The 16,770-nt window shown below is 40.8% G+C and overlaps 1 protein-coding gene across 6 annotated transcripts in view; it reads left to right on the top strand.

The window, feature by feature from the left end:
• Window positions 1–16,770, top strand: part of SORBS1 (sorbin and SH3 domain containing 1) — a 255,471-nt gene that overhangs the window by 197,630 nt on the left and 41,071 nt on the right. For 2 of the 6 annotated variants that reach the window (XM_049790808.1, XM_049790811.1), the window contains 4 exons: window positions 1,307–1,390; window positions 6,767–6,832; window positions 7,407–7,508; window positions 12,769–12,818. In XM_049790808.1, the coding sequence (XP_049646765.1) occupies window positions 1,307–1,390; window positions 6,767–6,832; window positions 7,407–7,508; window positions 12,769–12,818 (302 nt within the window). The remainder of the gene's footprint in view (window positions 1–1,306; window positions 1,391–6,766; window positions 6,833–7,406; window positions 7,509–12,768; window positions 12,819–16,770) is intronic. The other 4 variants (XM_049790812.1, XM_049790809.1, XM_049790807.1 and 1 more) reach the window with 2 other exon arrangements.

Here is a 16,770-nt window from a genome sequence, read left to right as displayed (position 1 = left end):
AATGCTCTATTGCTTGGTTCCACTTTGACACACAGGCACACACTAAACCCTTAAACAGTTTCTTCTGCCCAGGGATGGATTTTCTTAGCTAATGTTTTCACTCTCAAACAAGATACATTCATTGTGTATTTCATGTTATTGCCGAAAACCACCCTGTCTCTCTTCTTTGACTACCAAGGGCTTTGAAATGTGTATACATATATGAATTTAATTGAACCATGAATCTCTGATGCTTTTGTCAGCTGTGAACATATCTCCCATTTATTACCTGAGAACCTAATTTGCTTTCCAGGCTTTCTCCTTTCAAAGAATTATTTCCAGAAACACATGTTATATTCTTTTATGGGAAAACAAGGTATAGTTGTGAGGTACAAGAAGTTTATTAAATATATTTATAAATATGAAATCCCAAAGAGTCAAATGATTGGTCTTGGTGCTTTAACTCTTAGAATTATGTAAAATGAGAAATCTAACTTTTTGGAGGGGTAACATAACCTAAAGGTTTTCCTCCTGTTGTTCTGTTATCTATCTTGCTGCACTTTTCCTTGTGTTTTTCCCCCTGTTCTTTAACATTTATTTGTTAGAACACAAAATAATTCTGTCTGTTTTCATCCCTCACAGATGCTTGTTTAAAATGTTTTTTTTTTACCTGTGTCTTTTGTTTTTTACTTATGTCATCTGTCACTTACTATATATGGGACATGGTTTCTCACCTACTCACGTGCCATTAAAGATGCAGAATTAACAAATTGGCTTTATACAGTGTGCTTACATTTATTTAATCTTTATGGCAGCCTTGCAAATAAGTACTAAAATTGTACTTATTATATATGTACTACCCCATAAAATGAATTTGCTCAACTCGCCTGGCATCAATGGCTAAATGTTTGGTGTATTTACCAGATTATTTGTTTAAAACTAATAGATCTCTGTAAAGAGAAAGTAATGATTTGTTTTTTTCTCCACAATACTGACAGTACTGGGAAGGGCTAGTGTTCTGCCCACACTCAGATTTCTGGCAACAGGCAACGGTGTGGGGGAGAGTTCTCCATACAGTCCAGAGGTCTGCCTGAGGAGCAAGAATGATAACCCTGTACTTCAGTGTTTGTTTCTATAAATCTATCCCCTCCCACCTGTTCTAGCTGCTTGATTTTGCTGACTGCACTAAGAAGGGGCAATTGCTGCTAATGAATGCAGTTCCCTGTCTACCTGGAAACCACTGCATCTCTACTGGCCTGTTCCTATGTAATCTTTGCATAATGTTATCCTTCTCTCTCTTCCATTTCCCTGTCACCAACCCCTATAGAGTCGGGATATAAGCCCAGAAGAGATAGATTTAAAGAATGAACCTTGGTATAAATTCTTTTCGGAATTGGAGTTTGGGAAACCGGTAAGTTTAATAGCTTCAGTGGTTATAGACACCTATTAAAATAATATTGTTGATGCGCTGTTGCTGCTAAGGAATCAGATCTCTTTGTAAGGAATTCAGAAATGGGGAAGGGCCATGTCAGTTTACAGTTGTGAGATTATCTATTCTCACTTCATCCTTTATAAACTTTCCATCACTTTACCAAAAAAGGACAGTGGGTGCTGGAGGAATTTGTTCCCAGAACATCTCAGAGATACATGTGTAAATAAATCATTGCTTATCATCTTATCTCAACAAAATTTTAGTTGCCTTGTAGAGGGCATTATTTTAGTATCTGGTTCAGTTCTGTCACCAAAGACTGTATAACATACTATAAACAAAGAATAAAATGCAATACATAGAAAAGCAATATTATTCACTGCCATAAAAGCACTTTTGAAAACATATATGCAAGGGAAATGCCATAGTGGAGACAAAAGGACTTCTCTCTGCAGATAAGATTCACGAATGCAACCCTATTTAGAGGTGACTTTATATAATTGTTTCTATGAGTTAGGGTAATAATTTCTAAATTTTGGAATAGTTAAGAATTTGAGCAAATGCAGTTTTTCACCTTCTAAGGAACTAAATTGGGTAAAATTGATTTAGGTACAAATTGATTTTTGACACTTAAAAAGGAGGATTTTCTTAGCACTGCACCCAAATGAAAATTGATCTCATCTTTCCATTGGAAATTACTTAAAATTAACCTCAAAATGTCTTTTTACTTTTATAAAATAAATTAAAGCCACCCTTTTATTATTTGCAGCCAGTAAATGAGTGAGGGGTACCATAAGTACATTTAAAGTCTTATTTATTTATTTTTTGGTTTTTGGGTCACACTAGGCAGTGCTCGGGGGTTACTACTGACTCAAAGCTCAGAAATCACTCCTGGCAGGCTTGGGGGATCATATGGGATGCTGGGATTTGAACCGCCATCCTTCTGCATGCAAGGCAAACACTCTACCTCCATGTTATCTCTCCGGCCCCTAAAGTCTTTTTTTTTTAAAGGCTTGATTATCACAACTGAAAAAATAATTTACAGGTGGGGGATTAAGTGTGTAAAAATATAGCACTTTATTTTATGTTTATGTGAGACATTAAGCATTAAGTTAGCAATTAGATCATTGTGGTTTGAAATGAGTTTTAGTGTAGGCAGGAATTAGTTTTGTAATGCAACAGAAGATTAAACTCCATTTCGTACATTTTTCATTAAGATGAGAAAGAGGAATTAAGTGGGTGCTCTGCTATTGCCAATTTTATTTAGAGATGCTGAGCTTGTTTAAAAATTTAGGCATCTTCCGATGTGGAGGTTCTTGACCTGGACATATCCAAATTGGAGGAAGATACCTTCCACCTTGTCCTTTCCTAAGCCAATTTCCTAATAAGACCTAAACTGTCCTGGGTGAACAGTGCCACCTAGTGACAGATGCAGAGGAAAACACCACTGCTCCCAAGCTTTGGCTTGTACCTATTCTCTCCTTTTTCTCTCCCCTCTCAGCTCCCTTTTTTTTTTTTTTAATTTCCTCTGTTGTTCCACATTTAGATACCAGTGAAGTCTTTATTAGAAAAATGTTTGACAGTATCTTCTCTTTCCCTTAACACCTGTTCAAACGATCTCACATTAAAAAGTGTACTTTTGATATATTCAGTTCTTTGCTCACTACCCCGCCCCCTAAGAGCAGAATTGGTCTTTTTCTTTTTTCTTTCTTTCTTTTTTTTTTTTTTTGGTTTTTGGACCACACCTGGTGACGCTCAGGGGTTACTCCTAGCTATACGCTCAGAAATTGCTCCTGGCTTAGGGGACCATATGGGACGCTGGGGATCAAACCAAGGTCTGTCCTGGGCCAGCCACATGCAAGGCAAACACCCTGCCGAGCTATCACTCTGGCCCCTCTTAAAAAAAAATAAGCCATAATTTTCATTAGAGAAAGCAAAATAGTCAACTTTAAATTTATGTAGGACAAACTACAAAACTACAGTCATTGGTAAGTCATCAATTTTTGAAGTTCCTTTTAGAATCCATAATTTTCTTACTAGTCTCTCATTTGGTAGTTAACTAGTTTCATCTGGAAGCTGTGAAAAAAATTTGGGGGGGTCACACCTGGCAGCGCTCAGGGGTTACCCCTGGCTTTATGTTCAGAGATTGCTCCTGGCAAGCTCGTGGGACCATATTGGATGCTGGAGTTCGACCCATTGTCCTTCTGCATGCAAGGCAAATGCCTTACCTCCATGCTATCTTTCTGGCCCAGAAATATTTATTTTTTTAAATAATTGTGACTACTTCTTAGTCTGTTACAAATAAGTTATTTTTATTAACAATAGACAGTATTTTAGTTCCAGAATACAGTGAGTCACACTCCACAGATAACTTCATAAATTAACAGTTTCTACAAGTGTGGTCTGAGTACCACAGTAACCAATCAAAACAAATATTGAGAAAACTACTTACTTGTGTCCTATAATTTGTATCCCTACCCTGTTGTTCTCACTGACTCTTCACTGTTTAAAGATTAAGATTTAAAGATGCTTTTCCAAACTGTCATTTTTTTTATGAAGCCACATGTGTTCATTCCTGGCATTGATTTTGGAGTCCTTATATAAGACTCTTCCACTTTTTTTCCCCCACACCATGCAATGCTCAGGGATTACTTCTGGCTCTGCACTCTGCATTCAAGAACTCCAGGCGGTTCTTGGGGGACCATCTTGGAGATCGAACATGGGTGGGCCATGTGTAAGGCAAGTGTACTTACCCATTGTACTGTTGATCTGTCCTCTCCCTTTGGTATGGATCTTTTAAAATGCCAAAAGATAATACTTTAAGAAACTGACAGAATGGCACAGTCATCTAAGCAACATTATCCTAAGCAACAACCCAGAGGAAAATGGTTTCTGTGGACCAGTGGTCCTCAAACTATGGCCCGCGGGCCACATACACATAGTATATTTGTATCTGTTTTGTTTCTTCATTGCAAAATAAGATATATGCAGTGTGCATAAGAATTCATTCATAAGTTTTGTTTTGACTATAGTCAGACCCTCCAATGGTCTGAGGGACAGTGAACTGGCCCCCCTGTTTAAAAAGTTTGAGGACCCTTGCGTGGACTGAAACATGCCAGGGTGGGCCTGTTTACTAACTGAACTGGTTATTGCTTCTAAGTTTTTGGAAGAAGGGGTAGAAGAGAGAATTTTACTTTTTTCTTCTCTTCTAACCAATCACTCTGCAACACCAGAGTGAGAGTCATAAAATAAAAGTGAAGTAAACCATGGAAGTTGTTTGAGAAGGCTTTTTTTAGTCATTCTGAAACAGAATGAAAGTAAAGACCTATTTACTTTAAAGTAAACCAAATCATGTGAATCATCACTTGTATTTTTCCTTCATACCAACTGAGGATCTGCTTGCTGTCCCTGAGTAAGTAAAGCCTTCCAGAACTTTCACACTGGATGTTTATCAGGAACTTCTTTCTTCCTCAGCCTCTTTATTCAAATGAGTTAAATTTTTACCAAGATTCTGCTTGTAGTGCCTTTTATCTCTAATAAATTATTGTAGCATGCCCATTCAGGCCACCCTTGTATTTTTTGAAGCAAGTAAATAAGTGAGGGGTACCATAAGTTTTTTTTTTTTGGTTTTTTTTTTGGTTTTTGGGTCACACCCAGCAGCGCTCAGGGGTTACTCCTGGCTCTGTGCTCAGAAATCACTCCTGGCAGGCGCAGGGGACCATATGGGATGCTGGATTCAAACCACCTACCTTCTGCACGCAAGGCAAACGCCTTACCTCCATGCTATCTCTCCGGCCCTAAGTATTTTTTTAAGCTTACTTCTTTTGATGAACAATCCAACCAAGTGTGTTAAATGCTTAAAGATGAATGATCATTGTCCTTAGCTAGCACTGACTTTACAAATTGCAGAGTATACACACAGAGATCATGTTACTAATCTGCTTCTGTCAGTTTAGAAGTATTGGAATCAGATGACTTTTCATTTACCAGTTCTGACCAAGAAGCTGTTCTTTCTCCTTCCCCCCACTTCCAAATTCTACAGAAATTGATGTATTTTGTGTAAGTGAGCTCAAGGTAAAATGCCACAATGAAAACCAATTTGAATGCTTCCCACAGATCTGATTATAATAGACTTTGTAAAAATTCTAGGATATATTCAAGACTAAGTAGGAGAGCAAGAAAATTCCCTAGAAAATAAATGAATAAATTGGGGGGGGGGGGACAGAGCAATAGAATAGCAGATAGAGCACTTCCCTTGCAGGCAGCCAACCTGGGTTTGATTCCTGATACCCCTTAAGATCCTCCAAGCCCACTGGGAGTGACTCATGAGTGCAGAGCCAGGTGTAGCCCCTGAGCAACACCAGGTATGGCACCCAAGCAAAATCTCCAAAAAGAAAAATGAATAAATTTAAAAGTTAATGAGAATTGTTATATCAAGAAGAAAAAAGATTTACAGGAATAAATGTTTTGAGGGGTGTTTAGTTATTCTGGGTTGTTGATTTTGGTTTGTTTGTTTTTTTTTAAGTCAAATAAATGGGGACAAGAAGATTCACTTGTTGGAGAGAGTTTCCCAAAGATCATTTCTAAATAGTCTGTCCTCCACTCGCTCCTTCATTAAATTTACAATTCTTAGGGCAGGTTTATATTTTAGGAATGCAACTCTAATTGCACCATAAAGACTTAAAAGAGAAAATATAATGTACTTACTGTCCCCCATTTAGACTCCCAAGTGTAAACTCAGTTCCCTGAGAGAAAACAGTCTAGCTCAACCACTCGCAGCATTACCCAAGTCTAGTGAAACTAGACTTTAAAAGGTGGCACGATTGCCTTATTCTCTAGCTCAGTGTTGAGCACCCACTGTGTGTACAAGTCCATGGCCGCAGACCACAGAATGCATATCAGTTCAGCTCTGATTTCCCAATTCTTAATTTTTAGAAGCACACGAGGAATTTACAAAGAGAAGAGATTCCAGAGTAGATGCTTTAGCATCTACATTTGAAAAGAACAATGAGGAATGGCCAAGTTTCTATTTTTGTTTAGATTGGTATTAATGTTTCATTTTATTTTTTTTCTTTTATGTTTTCAATATGTATATCCCAAGAATGATTTCACTTTTGGAACATAGGGGTAGAATTAATATGATGAGCTCCTAGTTTCTCTAGGGTTCCTCTTCCGGGGCAACCTTTCATCTCTGGGAGACGGGGGTTCATTCTAGCAGACAGAGCCTTCCCCCTGTGCTCTTAGTTTTTTTGTGTTGATATAGTTTTCTGAGTGTGCCCCTCTTTGTTTGAGCCAGTCTCCATGTTTGTCTTATGTCTTTATGCTCATTTCTTCATTTCCTCCTCTGCTTCCCGTCAGCCTCCCAAAAAGATATGGGATTATACTCCTGGAGACTGCTCTATCCTTCCTAGAGAGGATAGAAAGGTAATTCTGCTCTGCCGCCTCCGTGGGCTGTGTGTGTGTGCCTCTCTAGCCTGGTTAGTGTGAGTGTGTTGTGGGGATCTTTATTTACTTTTCTTTTACTTTCTTAAATCACTTTGAAAAAATAATAACTTAATAATAATAACAACTTTCCCTTTTGATTGGATGATAGAACCACTTAAGTTCTTTAAGAATAACACTAATATGTAGAGGGTTTTAGAAAAGCAACTACTTAGTCTTCTGGATGTACAACATTAGTTACCATCAGTTTTCTCTCAAAAGAGAGAAAATAGTTGCTTACAGGTAAGTTTCGTGGTATTTGTAGTTTCCTTTAGCAAGTAGACTAGACTTATGAAATACGGATGGCTTCAGGATTCTGTTTTGTATGCCTAATGCTGCCTTCCTTGTTTTCATGTCTTTAACTAATTTCTAGTGAGCTTTTGTATGTTAGTTATGCTATCTCTGACTTATTAAAGTTGAACACTAAGAACATTCGTTTTTCTAACTTAACCTTCCATTCTTGGTGCCTTTTCCCCAAACTAAAATCTTCTTTCCTGTCTTTTCTTTCTTGAACCAGACTAATCTAGAAGGAGATCTTCAACTCTGCCAAACAGAATTAGAGGCAGATTTAGACAAAGTGGAGATGCTTAATAAAGCGCCCACTACAGACCTTTTACAGGTATTTTTGGAGATTTTTCTTCTACAAATGGTTACCTTGAAAACTCTGTTTTGGTTTGGGGTTATTTTTCTCCCCTTTATTTGTTGTATTTTTTTTTATTTTATGTAGTTGAGGTGATGAATTATCTTGCTGGCTATTTTTAAGCTGCATGGCTTTTTGACTATTATTTGCAGTCCCCCTCCCCGCCCCCCAGTTAAGTTTTTGCTTGGATTTCTTTTGAGCTTGGCATCTTCCTAACGTGGCTTTTAAAATGTATGCAGGGTGACTGAATATTTAAACTATTCCCTTCTCTCTACATTTTTCTCTTGCTCTTCCAAGGAGCATTTAAATCTATCTCTGTAATACCCTAAAGTTTTAGGGCGCTATTTTTGAGACAGATTCTTTGTTTGCAATCCCGGGAGATACCAACCTCAAGAATTATTTTGAAAAAGAAACAGTGACTTGAGCACCTCTTATGTGCATGGCACTGTTAGGTTTGTAGTATTTACAGTTGGAAATGTCAGAAAGTTCTCGGTGGAAAAATGTATTTCCTGGGCCAGATGGTCTAGCCACAAAAAAGCATTTGAAACTCAACCTGCATCGATGTTTTAAAAGGGAGCTATGCCAGCATGATTTATTAAAGAATATGTCAGAAAGAGACCAAAATAAATGGGCCCAAAAGGGGAAAAAATATCAAAAGCTTGGAGCCTTGCCCCACCTACCACCAGGGCTTCCTGGCAAAATAAAGACTTGTAGGGAGAAAGTGTGTTGTTTCAGAAAATAAAATGGAAATGCAGATATTGTTGAAGATGTTGGGAAAATTCATCACTAGGCTGAAAAATGCTAATACGTTATGCTATTCTTTTTTGTTTTTGTTTTTGTTTTTGGGCCACACCCAGTGGTGCTCAGGGGTTACTCCTGGCTGTCTGCTCAGAAATAGCTCCTGGCAGGCACAGGGGACCATATGGGACACCGGGATTCGAACCAACCACCTTTGGTCCAGGCGTTTGCCTTGCAAGCAGCCGCTGTGCTATGTCTCCGGGCCCAGGTTATGCTATTCTTAAGAAGAAGACAAAGGAGTTTCCAACTACCTGAAACTGAAATGAAGGAAGGGGGTAACAAAACCAGAGTATTCTCATAACCGACTGGTATCTGGTTTGAGAGGGCCAAAATCTAAGGAATTGCAGACAGATCAGGGGAGTTGGGATTCAGGAACTCAGAGTTCTCCAAAGATGAGCTAGCCTCAGGGAGCAGTGGTGGTTCAGGCCCCTTTTACAACTTGGAGAAGGCACAAAACAAGGTGCCAGAGTGCACCCCAGTCATGATGGGGTCAGGTAGGAAAAGTAAGCACCCCAGAATGGAGACTGGAATCAGCTCTAGCCACTGAGATTGGATATCTGAACTAGTACCCCAAGTAGAAGTTGGGTAGAGGTAAGTCCTAAATTGAGCTGGGTAGGGATTGGAGAAATAGAATAGTTCAGCAGATAGGGTGCTTGCCTTGTATAGGCTGACACAGGTTTGATCCCTGACACCCCATATGGTCCCCAAAATACTGCCAGGAGCAATTCCTTAATGTCTAGCCAGAAGCAAACACAAAGCATTACTGGGCATGGCTCCAAAATAAAAAATACATACATACATACATACATACATACATACATACATACATACACACACACACATACCATACATACATATATAAATAAAAAATTTGAGCTGGATTAGAGGTCAGCCCCCCCAAAATAAACAATCACCAGCCTCTTTTTAGAATAGCCCAAAATAAGTCCATTCAGCCTCAAGGGAAAGCAACTGGAGAGCAAAGGATGTAACTGAGTCTCCTGAGGGCAGAGTCTGCATCCTTTTAGTACTCAGAACCCTGCTTAGAGAATGTGGGGTGAGCACAGTGGCAGGCGCTTGAGCGAACCATCTTTCCATCACTCAGTTACCCACCTCCCTTAGTCCTTAAAGAGTGTAAGATCTCTGGAGGGTGTTTCTAAACTAGCTCCCCCAAATGGTCTCTGCTATCATGAACATATTAGCGTCAACTCACTAGTAAACAAAGTGTCTCCCACTGAGCACAGCAGTGCCTGCTAAGAACTAAACCAATGATGTGGGATCTGAGAGCCCCAAGAGTGAGAAAATATGTGAAAAAATCAGGGAACATTTCTTAGAGGAGTTTAAAGATTTGTTTGTTTGGGGGTTGGGAATACCCACTGGTTTTTTAGGGTCTATTCCTGGTTCTGTGCTCAGGAGTGACCTCAGGTAGTTGTCAGGAAATGATAAGTGATGTTGGTATTAAAAACAGGGTCGGGCCCGGAGAGATAGCACAGTGGCGTTTGCCTTGCAATCAGCCGATCCAGGACCTAAGGTGGTTGGTTCGAATCCCGGTGTCCCATATGGTCCCCCGTGCCTGCCAGGAGCTATTTCTGAGCAGACAGCCAGGAGCAACCCCTGAGCACCGCCAGGTGTGACCCGAAAAATAAACAAACAAAAAAAAAACAAACAAAAAACAGGGTCAGGGCAAGAGCCTTACTTCCTGTACTATTTGTTCAATCCCTAGCTGAGAGCTTAAAGGATAGCTGAAGCTGAGATCCATGGAGAAAATAGGGGTGCCCATTTGAGGCCTGGTAAAAAAAGTGAATAGGATGTCAAGAGATTAAGTGAACAAAATCAACTCTAGTAAAAAATTTAGCATGGGAATAATGGGAAAGGAAGACACTTGGGATGATTGCCTGCAGGCCAGGTTGGTGATTCGAGCTGTGCTTTCCAAAGGTGTCTGCTTAGTAGAGGATGAGTTGGAGGGAGACATGCCTGTTGGAGGTGAGAGGTACCAGCAGGTAGGGTAAAATCACAGAGGAAGAGACAATAGAACTGCTGCGCTAGTTGATATAATAAAAAGTGGAGGATGGAATGGAGAAAGGGATCTTTCTAGGATTTGGACTGGGTAGCTGGCCCAAATTGAAATTTCAGTGTGTCATCTGAGAACAGAGGAGCCAGTCAGAGGTCAAATGGAATGCAGTTCAATCATTGCTTTTTGAAGTGTTGAAGACTTACTAGAAAATACCCAGTATAGTTGGATTTATAAGAGTAAGTCTCAGGAGTGATGCAGGGGCTCGCAAAGCTAGGGAAACCCCCTGAAAAGAAAATAAGAGTTGGTGCATTGGGAGAAATGAAAGATTACAAGGGCTGGGCTGAGGTGTATTGGGAGAAAGAATGAAACAAGGACCTATGACTACCCAGCAAGATGCTGGATGTCTTAGAACTGGAGAAATGGGAGTTGTGAGGTGGGGACAGGGGTCGGCAACCTTTAAGACGTAAAGAGCCACTTGGACTCATTTCTGAAAGAAAAATAACCTTGAAGCTGCAAAACCATTGAGACATTTAAGACAGATATAGCACTGCATACATTGCTTCTTATCTGGCAATCTGAAGAAAAAAAGAACTTTTTCACTTAACAATGTAAAACATATATTTGTGTAGATTAACAGCCAATTAAAATATTTCAATGATACCACTCCCCCCACCCCCCACCTTGCTATGGGCCCTGATGTCAGAGCCATGGCAAAGCTTCAAAAGAGCCAAATGAGGCTCTGGAATCGAGGGTTGCCGACCCGACCCCTGGGTAGGGGTGTACAAAAAGTTTGGTTTTGATAGTACAGCAGGTAAGATGCTTGCCTTACACATGATCCACCCAGGTTGAAACCCCAGCATCTCATATGGTCCCTCAGTATTTCCAGGAGTAATTCTTGAGTGGAGAGCCAGGAGTAAATCTTGAGCATTGCCAGATATGGTCCAATAAAGCAACAATGACAACAACAACAACAACAACAGCAACATAGGTTTGGAGAAATCGAAGGAAAGTAGTAGAGGAAGAGAAGATCTAGGAATGAACTCCAGAGAGATCCCCACAGCAGTCTCCCAAGGATAGACAGGGGATTTGATAACCAAGATTTCTAAAAACTAGATGTTGTAGGTGCAGGATGAATGAGAGCCAGAATATATAGTAAGGAATCAGGCCCCTCCTGGGAGAGAAGCTGATGAGATGCATGTGGAGGGCACAAGTGGGTGTTTCCAGAAGACTCAGCAAAAGTCTCCTGTGGGTAGAGACTGGGGCATCCTCCTCCAGGTGGGTATAGAACTGTCCCCCCAGCCCCTACTTCCTGTCCCCTGCCAAGGGACAGGTGTCAAGGGTGAGAGATTTATGCGTGCATAGGGGCTGGAAGGATGAATGAGGGGTAAGCTGTTGTTTCATAACTAGCTATGAGAAGCCAGAAGCAGGGTTGCCACATCCTTACATTGATGGAGGTGCCCATGAAAATGAAAGATGCAGCAGGTTGGGGGCTGAGCCCATTTAAGATCCCCTTCCCTCTACCCTGTCATCTCTTTCTACCATCTCTTTCTTTTATTTCTCTGGGTGTGTGTTTCTCTCTTCTGTCTCTAAGAACGTGTTTCCCCAAAACTATATTCCTTGCCATGGTCATTATCAGAGACAGGAGTATATGGAATGTTAACTTTTACATGGGTTTGGTCAACTCACACCTTATTTTTAAAACGGATGCAACAAACCCTTTCCCTCTTGCTCTGGTAAACAGCACAATTCCCTAACCTACATGATTGTGTTCTCCCTTTTGTGCAGCCTGTAGTGTTCCCAACCCTCAAATTGAAGTGACCTTGAACAACTTTTGTGAAGCTGCACTTCATAAAATGGGGAGAACCCCCCTCTTAAAAGCTTCAGGAGCAATAAGAGCTTTTCAACGTGGTGGCAGGGGGTGTCTTGAAAATTGCATTTCTTTATGTTCTGTACCTGAGCTGTCTGGCAACCCTCTCTACGGGTGTGACTTCTGGGGTGCGTGGAGGATGTGTGGTGGGCTTGGCAGCTGGGAATGAAGGCGGGGGATCAGCTGGTGAAGGGTGTCTGTGTCATTAATGCATGTTGGCCAAATGGTTGTCCATGGCTGGGGCAGGGGTAGCAGGGATGGGGTGGAGTCATATTCAAACAAATATGAAGCCAGAAGCCAGAGACCAACTAACTCCTGCTGCTCTCAGAAACCTCCACCTTAGAGCCATTGCCTGCTGGGAGCCAAAAGACGGGGCAGTGTGAGAGCTCACTTGCCCAAAATCCTTTCAAAGCAGAAACATGGAGACTCATCCTGCAAGGGCCTCCCAGCACCCGAAGTTCAATCTATGACTGAAAGGAGAGGGATCTCATCCTCTGCCCCAGGCTGGAAATAGCTGAATCAGAATAAATTACCTATACTTTCTCCCCCCTTGACATTTACAGAGCTCAGCAGGCTGCACATCTCTGGAAGTTTCTTCGGAGCCCCCTGGATAGTAAGTTGCCACACCATTTACATGTCTTCCTGTCTCAAATGTCTGGAATGGGAAAAGGTTTGTGCTTTGGACCCCAGTGCATGAATGGTGGAATAGTCTTGTTGACTTTGAAGATTGGCAAAAAAATGACTCCAGTTTGTTTTCAAAGGATTATTTGCCTTTTTTCTCTTAAAGTAATGGTGGTGCTTCTTATTAGATAAGCTTTCTCTGTGTTGGCTTTTTTTTTTTTTTTAGAATGTGAGTTGGTTTGTGTGAACTTACAATTAAATGGCATCTTTTTGATGGATACTTGGACAAGGGATGAGAGACTGAAACAAGGTATATCAGGTCTTACAGTAGTGCTGGGGCCCTTAAACTGGACTTGTCACAGGGAAAGCGACCCAGAGAGGTCTAACTCTCAGGTTCAAATTCAGCTCTTCATACCAGGGTTATGTTGGACTGGTCTCTGCATACCCCACTCACTTCTTCTGGGGGCAACCAACCAGCCTATTTTCTGTCTGTCCTGGAGTACCCTGTGCCTCTGTCACATGGATTCTCAAACTGATAACATGCTGGAATCATCTGAACAGACTGAAAGCTACTAAAGCCTGGGTACTGCCCTCAGAGATGACTGATGTTATCAAATTTGTAGTCGAGCCCTCAAACACATTATTAGGAAGATTAGAAAGACATTAGAAATATTAAAACTGGGGCTGGAGAGATAGCATGGAGGTAAGGCGTTTGCCTTTCATGCAGAAGGTCATCAGTTCGAATCCCGGCGTCCCATATGGTACCCCATGCTTGCCAGGAGCAATTTCTGAGCATGGAGCCAGGAGTAACCCCTGAGCACTGCCGGGTGAGACCCAAAAACCAAAAACCAAAAAAAAAAAAAAAAGAAAAAGAAATATTAAAACTCTCCAGGTGATTCAAATAAAACTCTCCTTTGCTATATCTGGTGAATTGTTTTCAGTATTTGGCCACTCAGCTGTCCCCAGTAGAGATGGTTTCAGCACCTCCTTTACTCTTCCCTATGTACATGGTAGCAAGAAGGCATTTCACCTTGCATAATTGAGCCTACATGAGCCTTTCTGTACCAGTTATGGTGCCTTTTTATCACACCTCAATTTTCTGTATGCTTCAGTTAAACTCGTATGTTCCTCCAACTGCTAATAAATGCTAACTTCCTCCCTTAATGACAAAGATTGTTCTGGTACATCCAGTAGATTTGGGAGCTTATTTTACAAGCATCTTCTCACCATCTTATTTCTGTTTCCTATGAGATAGGACAAGAAGGAAAGACACATGAATATTCATTTCTTTTGGGTTGAATGAATCCATAGTGAGCAGTTTACTTATTTAAATAAATAGGTGATTTGATTTAAGTGCTGGATCTATGGATTTCTGAGGGTTGGGGGTTAATATTTTGGTCATTGGGCACATGCTACTTGTTTTGTTAAAGAAACATTATACAAATTGTTTTTATTTGAAAGTCAATCTGCTGGAATTTCTCCATTTCCATGGAAAATTGGAAAAACCTTAATCTTTTTAGTGCAGTGACCATATCTCTAACTAGATCCATTCTTGTTATTTTTTCTTCTATGAATAAGTGTATTCATGATTTCACATGCCCCTGAGAAAAAGAAGAAATTGAGAAGATAGATTAGAATGGCAGCTAGAGGAAAAGTTGCTGTCTAGAAACAATTCCATCTTAGTAAAGTGTGGGTGGAGAGTCAGTCGTTGGTGCTGATTGGTGCCCATCAGGCTAGAGCATTATATCAGGGTCTCCTCATCTTTCACTCTGCATTCTTGGCTCTGAGACTTATTCTCTTAACCTTAAATTATTATTTATATAGGGTCCATGCTTGGTCATATGGGCATGACAGTGTGGTGGTAAGGGGTGACCAGGGCTACACTCAATAGTGTTGGGGCAGCTACAGAGCAAACTCTAAGTGTCCCATCTGCTAGGTGTGTGTGCTGCTGTCTCCTTGACCCTGACTCTCTTACAGTGGGTTGAAACTGTGATGTGCTATGGGTCCAAGAGACTCACTTTTTTTTTTTTTTTGGTTTTTTTTTGGGCCACACCCGGCGGTGCTCAGGGGTTACTCCTGGCTGTCTGCTCAGAAATAGCTCCTGGCAGGCACGGGGGACCATATGGGACACCGGGATTCGAACCAACCACCTTTGGTCCTGATCGGCTGCTTGCAAGGCAAACGCTGCTGTGCTATCTCTCCGGGCCCAAGAGAGACTCACTTTTTAAAAAATATATACATAATTGCTTTATTTAAGCAATGTGGTTGCAAAATGTCTTATGATTGAGTTTATGTCATAGACTGTACAGCACCCTTTACCAAAACACTTTTCCTGCCACTACTGTCTTCAGTTTCTCTCCCACCCACCCACACCTGCCTCTGGGGCAGGCATTTAGCTTCTCTTTCTCTCTCTCTTTCTCTCTCCCCCTTTCTCTCTCAAACTCACTTTTGAGGTACAGCCTACCTGATGACATTAGATTTTCCAATGGTTAAATGTTTTTTATATTTGATTTTGGTTTTGTTTTCTGTAGCTACTCCCTGCAACACTCAGGGGTTACTCCTGGCTCTGTGTTCAGAAATCACTCCTGGCAGGTTCAATGGATCATCTGGGTTACTGGGGATTGAACCCGGGTCAGCCATGTGAAAGGCAAACATACCTACTGTGCTATCATTCTGGACCAGATAAAGTTTTCTTTTTTTTTTTTAAAGGTCACAGTTCCTCACAAGCTCTCCTTGATCTCTAAGGCCACTTCTTTATCAAAGTGACAATGTTTATCACTTTCAGGGTCTACCTGCCCAATGCCTGATCTTACCAGACCTCTCTTTGTCTCTGTTGTTTTCATTATGATACATGCTAGCTCTGGTCTCTAATGCCTGGTCTCCTCCTTTATCAACCAACACACACACACACACACACACACACACACGCTGCTTCTGGTGGCAGGCTATCTTATTCCTTAACTTTATTGGAACAAAGCACCATGTTAAGTATTAGAAGAATGTAAGAGGACCAGGAAAATCATTCATAGGGCTAATGTGTATGCTTTGCTTGTGAAGGCTCTGGTTGGATCAGATCCCTGGCATTGCATGTATGCCGCAAGTAATGTGCCAGGTGTGAAGCAACCCTCCCACAAAATATGACACTGTCTCATTATAGTTTGGGGAACAAAGACATACCTAAGTAACTGTTAATAAATAAAAAGGTGAAGTGGCAAATTTCATTTTAATAAGAACTCTTTGTGGGGGACATATTCCAAAGGAGTTTACTCACGGCTTATTCCTGACTCTGAGCTCAGGGATCACTTCTGGTGGGTCCAGGGAACCGCATAGGGTACCACAAATCAAACCTGAGTTGGTTACATGAAAGGCAAGTACCCTAACCTCTGTACTATCAGTCTGGCCCCTGTGATCAGATCTCCAAGGAGTAAAAGTACTAAGAAGAAAAGGCAGCCTCCTTAGATTTCATGCTTAGGAGGACAGGTCTTGAAAAATGTTTCAGCAAATTATTGATCGTTTACACAGGACCATGTGTCTGACCCTGTGCTTAAAATCTTAGGTGCCTTACCACGTTTAATTCTGTCAACATTTCAGGATCAGGTGTTATGTTAGATCCCCATTTCATAAGTGAGGAAATAGATGTATAAAAAGCAGTGTAACCTCCAAGTTTCCACAGCTGGTATGTGGAAAGTTGTAGCCAGATTAGGAAAAAGAAGTTCTAAGTTCAGAGGGGACTGGGGTTAGCAGCAAAACCCTCCTCTGCACCCTTCTGATTTCAAATAAGGAAATAAATTAGCAGAGAAAGATGTAAGCAACTACATTAATACTATTTGTATGATTAAAACTACAAACTGTTTAAAAGAACAAATAGTTTTCAGACACACTAAGAATTTCTGTATGCAAAGATACGTGATGCACTGTTTACCAAGGATTCTTATTTGTATCAT

The sequence above is a fragment of the Suncus etruscus genome, chromosome 17 (genome assembly GCF_024139225.1).
Source record: "Suncus etruscus isolate mSunEtr1 chromosome 17, mSunEtr1.pri.cur, whole genome shotgun sequence".
In the NCBI taxonomy this organism is placed as follows: domain Eukaryota; kingdom Metazoa; phylum Chordata; class Mammalia; order Eulipotyphla; family Soricidae; genus Suncus; species Suncus etruscus.
Note: the sequence above shows the minus strand (reverse complement) of the source record. Positions and strands in the feature narration are given on the sequence as shown.